General features: G+C 41.7%; 1 protein-coding gene across 2 annotated transcripts in view; it reads right to left on the reverse strand.

Moving 5' to 3' along the window:
* XPO7 (exportin 7) overlaps positions 1 to 18,165 on the reverse strand; it is a 37,892-nt gene that overhangs the window by 8,975 nt on the left and 10,752 nt on the right. For both annotated transcript variants that reach the window (XM_065879679.1, XM_065879680.1), the window contains 13 exons: positions 16,641 to 16,760; positions 14,783 to 14,929; positions 13,857 to 14,029; positions 11,334 to 11,527; positions 10,776 to 10,881; positions 8,340 to 8,475; positions 7,750 to 7,823; positions 6,503 to 6,583; positions 5,511 to 5,574; positions 4,990 to 5,098; positions 3,910 to 4,016; positions 1,549 to 1,637; positions 703 to 810 (listed from right to left, as the gene is read on the reverse strand). In XM_065879679.1, the coding sequence (XP_065735751.1) occupies positions 703 to 810; positions 1,549 to 1,637; positions 3,910 to 4,016; positions 4,990 to 5,098; positions 5,511 to 5,574; positions 6,503 to 6,583; positions 7,750 to 7,823; positions 8,340 to 8,475; positions 10,776 to 10,881; positions 11,334 to 11,527; positions 13,857 to 14,029; positions 14,783 to 14,929; positions 16,641 to 16,760 (1,508 nt within the window). The remainder of the gene's footprint in view (positions 1 to 702; positions 811 to 1,548; positions 1,638 to 3,909; positions 4,017 to 4,989; positions 5,099 to 5,510; positions 5,575 to 6,502; positions 6,584 to 7,749; positions 7,824 to 8,339; positions 8,476 to 10,775; positions 10,882 to 11,333; positions 11,528 to 13,856; positions 14,030 to 14,782; positions 14,930 to 16,640; positions 16,761 to 18,165) is intronic.

Genomic DNA, 18,165 nt, shown 5'->3' on the forward strand with positions numbered 1-18,165 from the left:
TAAGTTGCTGGGCAAATCTAAAATGTGGTATTTTGGAAATCTTTCTCACTTTTAAGATAAATCTTTACCAATCCAGCTGTAATCTGCCTAACAAATCCCTTTCTGCAGAAAGAGTGTTCTAACATGTCTGCATCCCTCTCAATAGTCTCTATGAAATGTGAACTATAGAATGTGATGGAAGTGGCACCATCACTAAATGTTAACTTTTATACATGTGGGCAGGGAAATCAGAATTTTGGTTGCCAAATTCACTTCTCTTAAGAGTGGCTATCTTGAGACTTTTTTTTTTTTTTTTTGGGGGGTACGCGGGCCTCTCACTGTTGCGGCCCCTCCCGTTGCGGAGCACAGGCTCCGGACGCGCAGGCTCAGCGGCCATGGCTCACGGGCCCAGCCGCTTCCATGAATCCGCGTCCCCTGCATCGGCAGGCGGACTCTCAACCACTGCGCCACCAGGGAGGCCCCTTGAGACTCTTTTTAAAGTGACTTATTTCCTGCATGCAGCTATTGCATTGTGTGGTTGGGGACACCTTTCTTTCAAACAAATAAAAACATACACTATAATCTTTTAGAGGTTTTCAAATTTTGATAGCAGTGAATCTTAATATCTTCCACAATCTGCTGAAAACACTAGATAAAGCAAATTATCTTAGGGATCTCTCAGATAAAAGGGCAGCTGTACCCTTTGAAAATCTCCCTGCTTACCTATTATGAACCAATTCAGCCATTAGCTTGAGCACAGGTGTGGTACAGGCTGGATCATGGTACCATAGCTCAATTGCCCGCTGGAGAATTGGCATGTAGGATGGGTAGCTGTAAATGAAAAGCTAAGGAAGAATTCTGAATCCAGAAAGGTACAGAACTTACAGTAATTTCTCAGCACTGGTCAAGCACAATCTGCCAAATCCCAGTTCTCTAATTTCCTGTCTCTTGCTTGCTAATCTTAAGAGTCTTTCTAACCAGAAGGTGCTAAAGCGATGTGTGTCCTTTAACTTGTAATAGGCATCTAATGACACATTGTAATTTACATAATGCCTTTCTTCTGAGGAGCACAATGTATTTCATATTGTTCTGTCCTCTTACCACTTCTGTGATGTGACAGGGAAGCAGCTAGTTCCTTTACCCAACTATCCGAGAGACAGAGGCACTTAGATTTGAGGTGATTTGTTCAAGGTTATGAAGTTAGTAAGGTCAGACTTTCTAATTCCTAGTACAGCTGTCTTTTTTTTGTAGATTGTAATGTCTCTCTTTTCTAAGTGTAGCAAAATTCCCACGCGACAATTCCACAGGCATTTATATAACTGGGACCCAAAAGAGAAACTGCGAAGCCACCTCACTCATTTCCCAATCTCAGTGACCAAAGCAGGCGGCATCATATTATTGGACCACTGTGGAATGACAGCTTACAAGACATATGGCAGGCCTTCTGGGTAACTCTTCACCTTCTTTTGCCTCACAACTCCTTCCCCCCACCTTCCCTGATGACTTCATCACCCATTCACACTCCAGTCAAGGCTTGCTGTGGTACGCTCCTAGTTTGAGTTAGGATACATCCATTCAAACAGCATCATGAAGCTGGTCTTGGCATTGAAGGCGAAAGCTATCCCTCTCAGGTCTCTTACTAGGCCAACTAGAGTTCGCTGTAGTAGAAGGCAAAAATACGTTAAGATACAAGAAAAACCAAACCTGTAACCACCTGATGGGGATTTCACATATCTGTAATCAAATTCTTCCTCCCATCATTCAACAAATACTCCTTCCCAAATATTCTCAATCGATCTCTTCCATACTACAATGGAATCTCTTCACTTGGAAAATTAGTTTTGGAAGCTTTTTATACCAAGAGAAAGGGATGGTTCCTGGCCCATCATGGCAAAAATAGAGGCTGATAAAATTTTAAGACATTAATGTGATAAATCATATGTAAAAAGTAGAAAAGCAAAAAAGCTTATTCAAGAAGAATAAGGGAAAAAAAAGGCAAAAAAGTACATACAAGAAGAGGGAGAAGAGGCATATTCCTAAAGGTCTGGTCCATATCTAATTACAAAGGTGCCAGCGCCACAGGAATGCAAATGTAGACTCCGCCAGAAGCAAGACAAGAGTCTACAGGTATCTGCCCTTTGGTTGGGGTGTCTGGAAATTAGACTGATGTGCCGGATCTTGGACCTATAAAAGTACTAATACTATACTTTTACAGAAAAAAGAGTGAGACCCAATGAGGTCAAATAATTTGCCCATAGTTGTGCTGGCAGGTGGCAAGAGGGCCAGGATTAGGACTTATAACACCAAGACTCCAAATCCAGTGCTCTCTTTCCCAGTAGAACTTTTACTAGTGGGCTCTGAACAGCAATAAAAGCACTTTCAAAAGCTAACAGTCATCAGTAGGCACAGTTGGGTATCCTGACTCATTTATCAAAAATGTCTGCACTTCTGCTAACAGTCTGCTTTAAGCAAACAGTTCTATTCCTGAACAGATAACCATAAGCTCAATTTTAAGTCTAAGACATGGGCAATCTAAAAGACTTGTTATATGAGGCATGACAGAGATATGGTGATGGTTGTAGTTCATGGCCAAGGTGGTTCTTTACTTGTTTTTTGATGGGGGAAAGGGCTGATATTCACTGATATCCCTCACTTATCCTTGACAGTGGTTGATACTCTATCCTGTTATTGATCTGTTCCACATTAACCTTAGCTTTGAATGGTACCCATCTCAGACCCCAGCACGCTGGAGTAAAGAGGAGCGAGTCGGGCAAATGGTGTTGCTCTCTGACTTCACTGCTAATCTGGAGAGAGAAAACTAAGAGGCTTTCTAAAGATGAAAAAGGAGAATTTTAGAATGTCAGGTAAAGTCTGGCATTTTGGGGGGCAATACCCCTGAGCTATTTGGTGGGTCTAAAATTCAGTATCAGTGTCATTATGAACACTGCAAAAAAGTCCTACAAATATTAATAGTCTAATGTTTTCTGGTTTTGGTACAGAGATCTATAGGTAAAGAGAGCAGGTGTGCATGAAGTAAAAAGATGAGGAAAGCAAAAAACCAAGAAATGACCATCCTGACGGCCAGAAATCAGTAACTAAACGTAACTTTAAAATTCCATTTGTATGGAAATTCACAAACCCTTCTAAATGACTCGTGGGTCAAAGAAGAAATCTTAATGGAAATTAGAAAATACAGAGAACTGAATGCTAATGGAAAATGTTACATATCAAAACTTGTGGATTCTGGAGACCTGTTCCACAACAATATGAATATACTTAATGCTACTAAACCATTCACTTAAAAATGGCTAAGACACTAAGTTTTATGCCAATTAAAAAAACCAAAACCAAAACCAAAAAACACTAGTGGAATAATACACCTAGAGGGATATTTATAGTTTTAAATGATTACATTAGGAAAGAAGGGCTGAAAAGTTAAGAAGTTACAACCACAGAATAAACACCAAGGAAAAAGTATGAAGATAAAGAGTAGAAATGAATGAAATACAAAACACAGATAAAATGGAGCTAAAACAAAGCAAAAAGTAACAAATCTCTGGCAAGTCGTCTAGAAAAAAGAGAAAGCACTAATAAGCAGTATTGAAAATGAAAAGGGGGCGTAACTAAATATACAACAGAGATTAAAAAGGCAATGAGAAAACATAAAATAACTTGATGCTAATACATTTAAAAACTTAGATAAAAAATCCTAAGGGCTGTTTAAGAACATACTTCAACATAAAAATAGAGTTTATAAACTTACACTGGTTCTTCTATTTCAAAATCCTTGGAGTCCAAGAGATTGAGTAAAAAGCTAAATTAGTGGGAAATTTATGGATAAGCACTATTTTCTGCAGTGCTGCCCAATCCAGTCTCTCTCAGGGACTGCCCTCAACCAGAAGCTGATCAGTCAGTGGGTGAAGCACTCACCTTTGCCTCTTGCTCGTTGAAACTATTAGTACTAAACATCTGGGCCACAGCCTCAAACGCTGCTGTGAGCGGCAGCATGAACTGCTCGTACTGATCTTCATCCTCTCCTGCAAGGAAAACAAGCCGGGGTGTGACCCCAATAGAAAAAAACGCAAGGCTGTGTATGCATGGAAAATAAGATGGTATGACAGAGGAGCAGACCCAAGGATAATTCAGAGGGGGTCCCTTGGTAATCCCAATAGGTACTAGTAGCAATTTCAGAATAAAATGTATGTATAGAAATAATTTTTAAACTAGAAAAATCATCACGGCAGAAATCATCTAGTCCGGGAATGCCCCAATTTTTTCAATACTGAGATTCAATATCGGAGATTCTGATGTGTACAACGTACTATGTTGCTTATGTTTCCTTAATTGAGAACTACAGTCAGTTGAGAAAGGACTGAGGCTGGGGTATGAGAACTAGATGAGACTTGAACTTGAATCAGGCGCTTGTGGAGGCCCCTCTTTTTATACCTTTCTTTTTGTTTTTTTAAGTAATTTTTCGTAAATATAGAAGGTTTTATAATGTAATTTTAGTAGGATTAAATTTAAATAGCTAAAAAATTATGATACTATTAAGCTTCAGTTTATAAGTTGAGCCCAAACTGCTAATATCACAACCAGAGCCAGCAAGGTGCTTAAGCCCTCCTGGTTCACGTGTGCCAGTGAAGTGGGTACTGAGGAGTGCTGGCCGGCTCAGGTGGGTTGCACCTCAGTGTGGGAGGAGGGGATTATCTGGCTAACAAGATGCATTTAGGAATTCTCAATTCCCTTATTTTATAGATGAGAATTATGAAAAGAATTTTAGAACCACTGCACATCAAATGAAAACTTCAGACTCATACTGTTTTTCTCTTCCAGTTACAGGGACCATGATAGCATGATCTGTTCTTGGTGAAATCAGACTGTTATTTCAGCTAGTTTTGTTACTGTTGAAACAACAAAAAAGACCTCCCCCACATCTAGTTTTCTAGCCTCAAGTGAAAATTTAGAACCATGCCAGATTACTTCACGAGCCTCTAGGACTTATTGCAGTACCTAAATCCACCATGAGGAGACGCCCAAGTGCTGTGTAGAAGGTAGTTCGACACCGCATGTCTGTCAGGTTGGACTGATTGTTAATACCCAAAAATGAAAAGTGCTCGCTCTATTGAAAAAAAGAACACAAGTTAAAAAGATAAAAACATGGGTCAGAGGTAGAATGCTAGCCAGTAATTTCAGAATTACTGAGCCCTTTCAAGCTAATGGCTCTATTATCATTCCTTAAGGGTGTAAGGGGTATTAAAATTAAAAAAAAAAAACTATTGTTATTGTTACCTACAACTAACTTATCTCCATATGAGTAACAGTCGGTGACTTCACCATAACTCAGGTTATCTGGATCCCAAACAGCAGCTCTCACGACAGTAAGTGTAACCTGGCAGTGTGACAGGAGTCGGGGCACAGCCTTTGGCGGCAGCAGCGCCGAGGAGCTCAACTTAAACATCTCCCTTGTTTGCTGAGAGAGTGTGTGTGTGTGGCTGGAGAGCAGAACCAGGAAGAGGGGCTCAACCACTCACCGTGTGATTGTTCAGCATGAACTGTACCGCACTCAGCTTCACTAGTTTCCTTACACTACTGTATGTAAAGGCAAAGGAAGAGGGTCAAGGAAAGTGTGATGCAAACTAAGAATCTTTAATGCAGGATGAGCACTTTCTAGGTTAGAGTACTATGAATTCCATACCCAGCTATCTTATTTTTCTTAACCATTTGAGTATGACACTGCCAAATGGGAAAAACAGGTGTTCTCTTTTAAGCAGAATTTAACTGATTAGTGAGAGAATACCCATACCAAAGTCCTATCTGTAAGAAAAGAGATAAAACTCAGCAGTTTCCCCCAAGAATCATGATATCCTAGAGTAGCTTTTCTCAATGGGGCTTCTAAGAGAGAATTAAGCCCTAAAGCCCACGTCAGGCATCCACTGTGTGGTGAATTAACCTCTCTCCTAGGCATTTAGAATGAGACTAGCTATGTACGATCTTTGGGAGAACCGAGAAAAAAGTCACTCAGATCATTTTTATAGGGTTTACTTCTCTTGCAGACACCTGGTTGTGAAAGGCTGTCTTAGAGCAATTCAACCTTTACAGCAGACTGAGTCCAAGTCAAAAGGAAGTGCAGTGGCTACTTTTATTGCAAAGTTTGTAATCAGGCGGCTTCTACCTATAAGCTGATAGAAAAATTCAGATGGACTTTGCTGCCACCTATGCTAAAACCTTGTTTACAAAGAGTGTGTACCTATCAGACAGACCTGTTGGGTATTTCTGGATCTTAGAGACAGACAGGAATAAATCTGTGGTAGACTATTAGCTTGTCGGTTGGCTCATTTTTTAGGGTCTGGAATTATATATTCCTGGATTCTGTTTGGGTATTGTCTTTGGTTCCTATGAGAATGGAAGATACTTAAGTACACATACAGCTAAATTAAAAGAGAAATGGAGGAGGCCATGATTTCTAAGACTGTGGCACTCCACAGTTCCCGTTTCGCCCAGAAGCCAGCTTAGAAAAGGATATCCAATGGAGAGGTCATTGAGAAGCTGTAGTGTCTTGGAGGTGATTGGTTCACAACGGCCCCAGTACTTCAGGTTGGTGATGCTGGAGGACAAAAAGAAAAAAAAAGCAGGAGACACTTTTGATATGCCTGGTATCTTTGAGAGTTGGGAGAAGAAGAAAATCATCCATCAAGAATCACCACACATCTGCATCACCAATTCACAGACATCACAACCACAAAAAATGGGTATAAAATCTCCGTACTTACATTTGGTTGACTAGAAAAATTATCCTTCAGATAATCTTCACTACTTGGTTCCAAAGCTACACTGGCCCATACCCAGGCCCTTGGAATTCTGGGGCACTCCAGGGCTGATTTCTGCAGCAAGGGTAAGAGATTTCTGCGGCAGTGATAACATGCAGACGTATGCAATTCTGCACCTGCACCATCCACTGTCAGCTGCAGAATTCTAGTAGCCCTTGCTTCTGGGTTCTTGGCTGGCAGAGTCCTTTAGACCCCCTTTGCTTTTTTCATCTTAAATGATTAACCAGCTCATGGATACGAGTGTTTAGGATTGGGATGGTTGGAAGGAGGCAAAACGTCACACTGCACACAGCCCTGGGTAATATATTTATTTGGCTCCTAATGTGTGCTTTGAGAAATTGAGCTCCTAAAAAGGGGGAAATGTAAACAAAGGGGCATAACTTAAAAAACAAACAAACAAACAAACAAAAAAACAAAAAAGGGCCAATCAGGAGCTCCAACTTTGATGACAATCCAAACAATAGCACTAGATTTTGGAGATTCAAGACTCTCGAAGGGTGTTATGCTTCTTGAGAGGAGTAAGCCTTGTTTTAGAGTGGGGCTCTGCTCCTGGGGGCACACCTAGTGGAAATCAGTGCCAGAAAGTGAAAGCCCACTCTGGGCATCCTGGCAGCAGGGTGATCTGGTGAGGAGCTGAGCACCAATCGCTGGGGAGGAAGGTCTGTTTTGCTAATGCCATGGCAGGGCTTCACCCGTGATTCCAGAGGCTGTAGATGAGATTCCGTGTGAACAAAATGAAATCCTTGCCTGTACAAGCCTGGAATGCTCTGGGGCCGGGCCATATCTCTAAGCACAGCTTGTCACACACTCAAATGCACAATTTTCTGACGCAAACGATCAATGCTGGAATACCAAGGCACTGGCAGCACAATGCCAAGATCACATCTTACAGTTGCAACAGGATTGCAAGGGACTCTTGCTGATGGCAAGCCAAAACACTTACATTTTTCCTATGAAGACGCTTAGGACCATGGTCTCATCATTCAAGCCCAGAACTTCTGAGAGTCGGCGGTACAGCTGGTGGTGTGTTTAGGGAAGAGAAAGTAACCAGAAAATATGGATTAGAAAAATCATATCCCAGTATTGTTTTGTCCTCGTTCAGGAGCCTAAGATATAAGAAGAAAATGGACAACAATGCTGGGGAAGTCTTTACTGAAGGAATGAGCTAGTTTCTAAGTATTACTAAATACTGGATAGATGCTGAGTTATCTTCAACCCTGAAATTACAAAAAGACTGTCAAAACCTTTTGTTGTTCTGAACATCAACTCATGTACAGAGACTGAGAATTGCCAATTTGGGGGAGACCAACAGATGTTTTGACTGGTCATTTATTAAGCACATGAAGTACTAGAAAAATGGACCCAATTTTTTGATGAGTCTCCCCAAATTCTACAGACCAAGAGGAACTATTTGGTTTATCCTGATACATGAAATCTGGAGATTGTATCTAAACTGCTCTCTGTCATTTCTCTTAATCAGAAATGCCACAACCAGAAGTGAGAACTAAATGGAGCCAACTGAGAGTCTGTTACCTTAGAGGATTTCTGCACCTGGTCCCCAATGTAGATCTTACGAAACTGTTCAAAAAAGCTCAGCATGGCCAATTCTAGTTTCTCGTTACCCGCCTGAGCCAAGCGAGAGTCTGTTAGGTTCATCAGCTGGAGCACCCTAGAGGTGGAAGAGCAATGATTCTCTCAACAGCAGGATATCCTGGTCACTGCAGAAAACCAACCTCCCCTGAAATAGGCACACGTCCCCTCTCCTCACCCAACCTATTGGAAAGGCATTCTCTGCAGGCTCTAAGCTCCACTGAGGGAACAAAACTCTCCATTTCTGACCTACAGGAACCTCAGCCGAGGAGTATGAATGACCAGTTACATGTTTAAAACTTCCAGTCGCCTGAGACTGTAGATGGAGGCAGAACTCATAATTGCTTAAAAATAGTGGAAAAACCACTAGTACCAGGGTAATGGTCATCCTTGAAACTTCTGTGAGACCTTGAGTAAAGCAATTTGTTTTCTGAGCCCCACTTCCTCATTTATAAAATGAGGTCAGTTGGACTAAATACCAGTGGCTCTCAATCTTTTTTCTCATGGAGCCATAAAAGGAAAGGAGACACATGAAGGACGATGTTCACAGGCAGGTAACACTTCCAGGGACCAAGAGCAGATATGCTACCTGTGACTTCATCCCTCTTCCCTGCACCCATCCCCTCAAAAGAAAGCATACTGGAATGCTGGGATGAGTAAGAATGATGCGATTACAAGCGAGTCATTTGGCATTTTGATAGTGAAAATAGGTAACAGACTATTTCTGACGTCATGAGCGAACTGGACTCATTCATCGTGTTGGAACACCCAAGTTGAGAACCAGTATATGAGACACTGTCTAAACTCAATCTATGTTATGACACACAGTATCACAGCAGGCTACAGAATCAGAAAGGTATTGGATTTCATCTTTATTAAATCTTTGATCAACTCTTCAAAAAATGCCAGTGTGATATGCCGTGGAGACTTTAGTCAGGATTAAGGCACCTAAGGGCAGATAGGCATCTGATAGATAAAGTGGGGGTGGAAAGAGACCAATGGGGATTTTCAGAATAAGAATAAAAATTATGGATTGAAATGTCTGGGGACCAATAAATTCTAAGGCATCATGTTAAAATGTGTTTATCTCTAAGGAGAGCATCTGCAAGTTTAGAACCCTTCAGGGTAGCAGTTCTCTGCAAGGTAACAAAACCACTTTCATAAAAATACTAAAACATTATTTGCCCTTTCACTCGCATTCTCACATGAGGGATGCAGTGAGGTTTTCCAGAGGCTGTAAGACATGTGATATCACAACAGACTGAATGCAGAAGCAGAGAGGAGAATCCAGCTGACTTCTACTATGCCAGACATTAAAACAAAGCCAGTTTTCTCATTCACTTCTTCTGAAAAAATAGTTATTAAAAACAACATATGGGGCTTCCCTGGTGGCGCAGTGGTTGAGAGTCCGCCTGCCGATGCAGGGGACACGGGTTCGTGCCCCGGTCCGGGAAGATCCCACATGCCGCGGAGCGGCTGGGCCCGTGAGCCATGGCCGCTGAGCCTGCGCGTCCGGAGCCTGTGCTCCGCAACGGGAGAGGCCACAACAGTGAGAGGCCCGCGTAACGCAAAAAAAAAACCAAACAACAACAAAAAAACATGTTGACATGAAATGGGCTTATTGTTATTTTTAAACAAATTCATAAATGTTTTAAAAACTTCTCAGTTTTACTTTCTAATACAATAAGTATCGATAGATATAGCTTACATAAACAGAAGCTCTTTGAGGGCCTCCATACTTTTTAAGAAGGTAAAGAGTCCTGAAGAAAAGGTTTGAGAACCTCTGCAGGCTATTAAAAAGTCCTGCCTTTTTATTTCTATGTTAAGTAAAGTTTCAGAAATCACTAAATGCTCGTTTACAGGTTTTTAGTAAGATTAGAATCACAGACACGAAGTAACTTGAGATTTTGTATGAGGGAAAGTGTATGGTCAAGAGATCTGAAAGGCTGTAGAAATTCTGTAATTCCATCTTTGGGGATAGCTGAAGACCCACAGCTTCCTATTAGACTTACTCTGGTAAGGCAAAAGCAATCCACACTTCATTAACTCTGAGATGCTGCACTTAAACAGAACTGAAAGCTACTCTCCACTCTGTATCCAATATGCTTAATTCTATGTCCACCATTTTCTTTGCTGAATTACTGCAGATGGTTTTTTAGTAAGGACTGCAGGCATAGTTGTTGCTGTACTTAATAAAAGGTTTGAATTTGAACTTGTAACGGTTCTTCACGGGCAATCAGCTTCATGAGATTATATTTATATTCTGTAAATGGGGAGAAATGCACTAACAGAAGCATGTCAGGTTCCCTGGTCTCACAACCCAAAAGGGGGTGAGAGGGTCATAGCAGTGAAATAGGAAGCCTCCATGGGAGCACTTACCGACAGACAAGCTCACCGTCCATAGCATCTTGCTCATCAGTGCTGGCAAAAGAGACCCGGCCACCAATCACTGCACCAATGATATAAACCAGCCACGTCAGCCTCCCTGCAACAGGAAGAAGACCCATTAGTGTCACCACCAGTGTTCATTTCATGAAGAAATTCCACACTGTGAGGTTCATTTCTTACTATGAGCTTCCTTAATCTCAAGAAACGGAAAAAGTCATAAAGTTTAACTTTTCTTGCAGAGTAACAGCTACTCCTCTGCTCCGGTAAGGGCGATGCCAAGGGCGGAATTCAGTCGGTAACCAAGGCTCCCCATCCGACAGGGCCGTTATTTTCACAGTGCAGTACTTTAAAGTGAAACATGCCCGCCGCAGGTGTGATCTCAGGTGCTCTTCCCCAGTTCCCTGTGGCATTTATTATCAAGTATTCTTTTGTGTGTATGGAGCTAACTGATGATGGAAGAATTCCGGGGGGAAAGGTGAAAGAGAGGTAGCAACGAGCGAAAGCGTGCTGACAGCACCTTCTGCCAGGCCCAGTCCACTGTCCACTCACCCTCCTGCACTGCAATGTCCATGGGGCTGGCGCTGGCACTCTGGAGCAGCTCCTGATAGGACTGGGCAGACTGGTCAAACAACTGCACGAGGAGTGCACACGTCTTCTCATATTCACAGCGCCCGATTGTAGACAGCTGGTCCAACTGCTGCTGGACCAGACCTGTATCCTCCAGGGGATCTTCCAGTCCATCTCTACTCCCAAGGGAAGAAGGAAGGCGCTCTCTTAAAATATGCCTACTGATTTCTCTGTCACAGCAGTTCTCCTTCTCCATTTATCCACCCCGTGCAGTTGTAGAGGCCCAGATCCCAACCCCACTTTTTACCAAGGAAGGAAGGTTAAGAACAGGTGGAAGGCAGGTGTCTCAACCTAGCATCAGTCTCCCGTAGGTATGCTCTGCCCATTGGTGTTCAGTCTTCCAATTCCCAGTGGCTTAACATTTGTCTGCCATGATCCTCTCAGTCCTATGCTTCTCACCCCTAAAAGCTCTTGGTTCTCAGCCTCTTGTTTGTTCCTGACTATAGTAAACTTTGTGACTACAAGTAACCCGTCCCTTGTGTGAGGCCATTGTGACCAGATGTGTTTTGGAATTCAGAAACCTTCAGATTTTAGGGAGGCATTATGATGCTTCTACCATGTAATATGAACCCTCCCTGGGCTGTGGCATGTCAAATACAATATTCCTGTAGCAAAATGTATAAATATTATGAATAGTCAAACGAAGTAGAATTAAAAAAAAATGACTATAGGGCTTCCCTGGTGGTGCAGTGGTTGAGAGTCAGCCTGCCGATGCAGGGGACACGGGTTCGTGCCCCGGTCCGGGAAGATCCCACATGCCGCGGAGCGGCTGGGCCCGTGAGCCATGGCCGATGAGCCTAAGCGTCCGAAGCCTGTACTCCGCAACGGGAGAGGCCACAACAGTGAGAGGCCCACATACCGCAAAAAAAAAAAAAAAAGACTATAACTGGTCTCGTATCAGCACATGTCAAGTTTTGCCACCAAATGAGTTTTGTGCCAAACTTATGAGAAAAATTAATTTTCACATCTTAAATTTCAGAAATGCAGATGAGGCACTGTGGCTCTATACTAGGTCTTGCCTTATCCACTGGTTCCCAGACTTGAAAGTCTTACCATAAGTTCGCCATGTACTGTTACATCATCGTATGACAGCCCAGCAGCAGCAGCACCACAGCAGCAAGCAGTTCAGAGCTGTCCGTTTACCATGACCCACACACGAGGCCGGGACATGGTAATTTAATCCTCATTACAACTGTGCCCAAGAGTACACAGCTATTAACCGGCTACGTGGGCCCAGAGCCCATACATGTAACCCTCCCCAGCATGGCCTTGCTGAAACTAGCTGAGTCCTCAGGAATAGAAACTATGAGGCTAACAGAACAGTGCTTTCCAACGGGCTTCACAAATACTCAGATTTTGAAATGATTCAAGTCATAAACAGTTGAGACTATAATTCTTATGACAATTAAATGTACTTGGGGCTTCCCTGGTGGCACAGTGGTTGAGAGTCCGCCTGCCAATGCAGGGGACACGGGTTCGTGCCCCGGTCCGGGAAGATCCCACATGCCGTGGAGCGGCTGGGCCCATGAGCCATGGCCGCTGAGCCTGCGCGTCCTGAGCCTGTGCTCCGCAACGGGAGAGGTCACAGCAGTGAGAGGCCCGCGTACCGCAAAAAAAAAAAAAAAGTATTTGATTCTGAGCAAATTAAGAATCTGAGTTAAAAAAAACCCAAAACACCCCAAACCTTCAGAGTCCAAGTAAATCCCCTGAGAAATAGCCAATGAAAAAAGTATACCAGATAAGTCCCTACACAAAGAATAGCCTCATTCTTTTTTTTTTTTGGCCACGCCATGCAGCAGGTGGGATCTCAGTTCCCTGACCAGGGATCGAACCCATGCCCCCTGCAGGAAGCTCAGAGTCTTAAACCATTCCCCGTCAGGGAAGTCCCTAGAATAACTCCATTTTACATAGGTCATTTCTAAAGGGTCTGACATTTCTTTACTATAGATTTCTGGTCCAGTTAGTAGTCAAGGAAGACAGAAACCACTTGTCAGTATAATGCAGTCAGTGATCGGCTGCCTGGAATTCTTACATCTTCTAGTAAGCTCTGGATTGTGTAGCTTATTTATCTACTTATTTCTTTAGAAGTTCACATTAAGCACCTATATTTTACACTGTTGTCATCTATAGCTTATCAATGCTCCTCTCATGTTTAAAGGAAATCACTGGCAAGGACAAACATTATACTGATATACTTTGTATTCAAAGATACTGCTATGGTTGGTGAAGAAGGGACATGAATAGGATATTAAAGAGAAAGACTCTTCTTTTGGACTTTATGCTCTCCTCAGCTATTGTGCTAATGTGAAAAAAATACCCATTATGGTGTTAGCTCCATTATGACTCATATCAAGTATGCTTTTGCCAACTGGGTGTCTTGATCTCTGTTAAGTCAGATGCCAGGATACCTGTGCGGAAAGAGGGAGGCTGGCCCAGTTTCCTTACCTCAGTATGATGTGCACAGATTCCAAACGGGATGTGATGTAGGCTTTGGTGACCTCAGGAGTGTAAGTCTCCAGCATGTGTGGCTCTGTGGCTTTCACGTATGGCACGGAGGCTGCCAGCCGCTGCCATAGGCTCAGGAGATAGTGCACGCTATTTGGGGCAAATTCCCAATGCTAAGGAAAACCAAGAGAGTAGGAGGCATAGTTCTCATTTTTGTACATAATACATTAGTCCCATGCCATCTGACACAAAGGATAAAGAGTTATCTTAAAAAAAAAAAAAAAGAGAGAAGGAGGATAAACTTTGATGGGCTTTGTTCTGTGCATGGCAACTAGTCTAACGTGTTTAGTGGTATTTCAGAGGTTAAACATCCAGTGACAAGAGCTGTTCTGAGCTGGCTGAGTAACTGGCTCTCAAACATCAGTAGCACGAGCATCTCGTGGAGAGCTTGTTAGAAACAGAGACGCCAAGGCTCCACCCTGGACCTAGTGAGCCAGAAGTTATGGGGGTAGGACCCAAGCACCTGCACTTCTCATCAAGCTCCCCAGATGATTTTGATGCAAGCCATCGCCTGTGAGAACCACTGCCTACACATGACTAAGAGAGGGCGCTGAGTCTCTCTTCACTCTTCTGCCCAGCTCCCTGTTCCAATCTTGCCTTTTTTGGGGGACTACAAGGGAATTCTCCCAGTCTTGAATCTAAATATTACTTTTGCGGTTCCCTCATGCTCCTCTGACCACACTCCCTGAACTTTTGTAATGTGAATGAGTAGGCTGCAATAGTAAGCACTCTGTGCAGGGCTGCCCTATACTTACATTCACTTCTGCCAAGGGAAAAAAAAATTCTTACAAGGTTAAGTAAAACCAGTGAGTAAGAGAAGAGGTTCCAATGTTTAGGAAGAAAGGGACAAGCAATCAAAGACAAACCTGTAGGCTGGTCACTGTGAAGTTAGCTATCAATCGGATGACCTCAGGGTAGTTTTCCACCTTTACTAGTTCTCCCAGTTGGTAGTTACTCTTCAATCGGGCCAGTAGTCTGCAAAACTCATGGTAATTGTTTGGGTCTGATAAACTCTGGTGACAGCACAGGGAGGAAAATAAAATGTAAAATGTGGTTCATTATACTTCTTCCCGAATGACATCTGGGATGGCATGAGGAGAGGGGGGAGTCTGCTGCAGGTCATCATTCAGAATGACACATTTGTATAATGTTTAAAAGCAATTTTTTAAAAAGTCACTTTTAAAAGGGATTATTACACCTATTATCTCATCTGTCCATAATAATCATCCTGTGAGATGGGGTTATTAGCCTCAATTGGAAAAGTCTGAAACAGAAGCCCAGAAGGACAACACTACTTGCCCAGGGCTGTAAAGTTGATTAATGGCAGAAAATGGGCACGATCTAAGATGTGACTGGTCTGTTTGCTTCCCACCAATCAAATGAAAAGTAATGAGATTTTTATTTTCACATCTGTCAATAAGCACAACTAAACTACAGTAGCAAAGTTACACAAATATTTCATATATTATATCATCTTTGCTACAATAAACATACTCCTATATTAGTATGTTTACGTATTTTATTATATACTTATATCAAACACTTTTCATCTGTTTGCATACTACACCAGCATACTTGTTTCCTTACATACGTCCTCCTCTATTAGAGAAGGAGGGCAGGTTTTGTTTTGCTACCACTGAATCCCTGGCACATGGTAGGTGGCTCCATACAATTTGATAGAATAAATGAATTTTTAAAAAGAGGGAGAGAACAGAGTATATTTAAAAGTGAACTGTTTTTATGATATTTTCTAGTGTGAAGAAGAAATACTTAAAAAAAGGAGGTGTTAGCTGAGTCTTTGGGACTGAAAAAGACAAAAAGGGCAACTGAGTTATGGAATAAATATTTGAACGAGAAATAACTCCCCTCCCACCTAAATGTAGCCCTATACACTTAGGTAAATAATGTACATTCAAAAAAATGGAAATGAAAACAAAAAACAAATTTTAGATTCTTAATTTCTTTGGGAAAGATGACTAGCTCTGTCCTTGTTTTCCTTCAAAGTGATCCCTTCCCTAAAATAATGCCATTTGCAGCAACATGGGTGGACCTAGAGATTGTCATACTGAGTGAAGTAAGTCAGACAAGGAAAGACAAATATCATGTATCGCTTACATGTGGAATCTAAAAAAAAGGGTACAAGTGAACTTACTTACAAAACAGAAGTAAAGTCATGGATGTAGAAAACAAACTTATGGTTACCAGGGGATAAGAGGGGGAGGGATAAATTGGGAGACTGGGATCGATATATACACACTACTATATATAAAATTGGTAATAAGAACCTGCTGTATAGCACAGGGAACTCTACTCAATACCTTGTAATGGACTATGTGGGAAAAGAATCTAAACAAAAAGAGTGGATATAGGTATATGTATAACTGATGCACTTTGCTGTACACCTGAAACGAACACAACATTGTAAATCAACTAGACTCCAATAAAAATGAACAACAACAACAACCAAAGGGGATCCCTTCCCACAATTCCTACATTCCTGAAGCTAGAGGATACAAGCTCCTCTTCTGGGTAAGTATTATTTAAATCTACAAATATACATTCACTTAAATCTTCTGAAGATTTAAACAGACTGAACTGTTTTCTATGATTTCTGCTAAGTGTGACCTCTAGATTGATTTTTCTTTGGAGCCATAACAGATAGGCATGTACTAATCATACACACATATACACACACAAATAAAAATACATTCTCAAAAATCTTACCTGTGGGTTTTCCAGTATTCGTTTAACACCATCAACAAGATGAGAGAGAAACTTGGCCCTCTCTGCATTGTTAAACAGGGATCTTCTAACTGAGGCAATCTGTACTAAGCAGGATAATACCTAAAGCAGGGCACAACCCAAACACAAATGATCAAAAGGATTGTATAGCTATTTTCATTACCCTTTCCCCTGCTGTAAATATTCTTCTTTACATATGGCACTAATGCTGTTCTTTCAACCCCTGCTACCATTATAATGATATAAAAAAATGATCAAGGGGTATGTAGCTTAGGATATCTGAAACAGCTTTATTAAAAGAAAAATAAAAAGAGCATCAGATCCAGGTTGATTGTAACAACTAGTTAAATCCATAGTTTGGAAATTCATTTACGTTTTATTCTTTGACCACCCTGATGGCTTCTTTGATTTGTGTTTAAGATATATATTTAAAGCTTGAAAATACCAAGCAATTCATAGTTTAAATAATGCTTTAGATTTAGGTTTTTTTTCTGTTTTATTAAGGCCTTTTGGCTAATCAGCCTTTGCTCTGTAGTGCTATAATGAAATAACCAAGTCAATCTGTGCCCTAAAGAAAACAGATTTTATAATGAAAACATTTTCCCCTTTCCCCACTGTGCTAGATATTTATATTCTGTTTGCCCCTCCAGATCTATTTTCTGCCCTTCTCCTCCCTGCTCTGCTCCCTGGGAGGCTGACCTCTGTTGACTAACAACAGCCAAGTTCCCTTGCCTTCTTGCTTCTCATTGGCTTCAACCATTGGAAAGTACCAGCAGGAGATCAAGGGCAGGAAGAAAGAGGAGCCCCCTCCCCATCCCCAGCTGGGCCATGGTTGGCAGAGTTTCTCTACCTCTGGTGAACAGCCCTCCCCTAAGTCACAGCTTCAGCTCTCTCCAGGGTTTCTTTCCCTTGCCCCTTGAGGCTCCCCACTATTGCTAGCCCCAGGGGGTGTACATCACCACCCCTTGTTGGATTCCCTTAATTTTGCCCACCCCTTTACAAACAGTCCTTTCATTAATTACCCTTCTTAAGTGTGTTACCTTTTCCTGAAGTAAACTTAACGATACAAAAAACACGAACTCATGTTTCTGCTAAAGTGAAGGTCCACATTAATTTGGAAAAGTACTACTACCAGGAAAGTAGTCTACTGCAGAAAAACTATGCAAAACACCCATTTACTTTACTGTATTTTCTTTGCATGTTTTGTACAATGGGATTTTATACCAACAATCTGAAATATCAGACCAACGCCTTTTAGGACCTGAATGAATTTTGAGATTTGAGGAGGTTAATTATTGCTTTGAAGGAGAAATGCAGCATTCCCAAGAGGTTTCAAATGTTATTCAGGATAAGTATGCAAATATGCCTTCCCAATACAGCTTCCATTTAGCACTTATGTAACATACGCTTGAGGGATTTTCAGAAATTTTCTTAAGTCTTGACAATCTTCAAATAGACAATATAAGGTGAATTCCCCACATTCTAGCCTGTGTCAATTTGAGGTATA

Source organism: Phocoena phocoena, chromosome 6, assembly GCF_963924675.1.
Source record: "Phocoena phocoena chromosome 6, mPhoPho1.1, whole genome shotgun sequence".
NCBI classification, from domain to species: domain Eukaryota; kingdom Metazoa; phylum Chordata; class Mammalia; order Artiodactyla; family Phocoenidae; genus Phocoena; species Phocoena phocoena.